At 68.1% G+C, this 573-nt stretch overlaps 1 protein-coding gene across 1 annotated transcript in view; it reads right to left on the bottom strand.

Moving 5' to 3' along the window:
* The window catches only part of TRHDE (thyrotropin-releasing hormone degrading enzyme), a 213,789-nt gene that overhangs the window by 212,898 nt on the left and 318 nt on the right, over positions 1–573 (bottom strand). The window contains exon 2 of the mRNA XM_010561962.1: positions 110–570. Coding sequence (XP_010560264.1) covers positions 110–570 — 461 coding nt within the window. The remainder of the gene's footprint in view (positions 1–109; positions 571–573) is intronic.

Genomic DNA, 573 nt, shown 5'->3' with positions numbered 1-573 from the left:
GGAACCGCCGGGTCCTAGCGCCGCCCCGCCCGAAGTTCGGAGAGGCTTTTGGGGGGGGTGGCAAGTTGGGCCCCGAGTTGAGTTGGAGGCGACGCGGGCGCTCCGCTACCTTCTCTCGCCGTGGAGGACGTAGGAGCTGCGGAAGAAGCCCAGCAGCTCGTTCTCGATGAGGGCGTTGTAGATGATCTTGAGGTTGTAACTTCTCTGCGCCTCCAGGCTGCGGTTGAGGACGACGACGAAGACCTGGGTCTGGGGGTAGAGGAAGGAGCGGGCCACCCGCACGCCGCCGGCCAGCTTGTCCTCGGCGACGCGGACCGCCTCGATGTGCATGCGGTGGGCGTGCAGCACGATGTAGCGGCTGGCGTTGTGCACCTCCAGCTGCACGTTCACCTCCCCGCTGAAGGTGAAGTTCTCCATGAAGGCGCTCAGCATCAGGTTGTAGTGCAGCGGCCGCAGGTGCCGCGGTAACCGCGGCCGGGCCCAGGGCGGCAGCTCCCGCCGCCGCTGCCACTCCTCCTCCTCCTCCTCCTCCTCCTCCTCTTCCTCCGCCGCTTCCCCGCCCCGCGCCTCCTC

The sequence above is a fragment of the Haliaeetus leucocephalus genome, unplaced genomic scaffold, assembly GCF_000737465.1.
Source record: "Haliaeetus leucocephalus isolate CR32 unplaced genomic scaffold, Haliaeetus_leucocephalus-4.0 Scaffold151, whole genome shotgun sequence".
Lineage (NCBI taxonomy): Eukaryota > Metazoa > Chordata > Aves > Accipitriformes > Accipitridae > Haliaeetus > Haliaeetus leucocephalus.
Note: the sequence above shows the minus strand (reverse complement) of the source record. Positions and strands in the feature narration are given on the sequence as shown.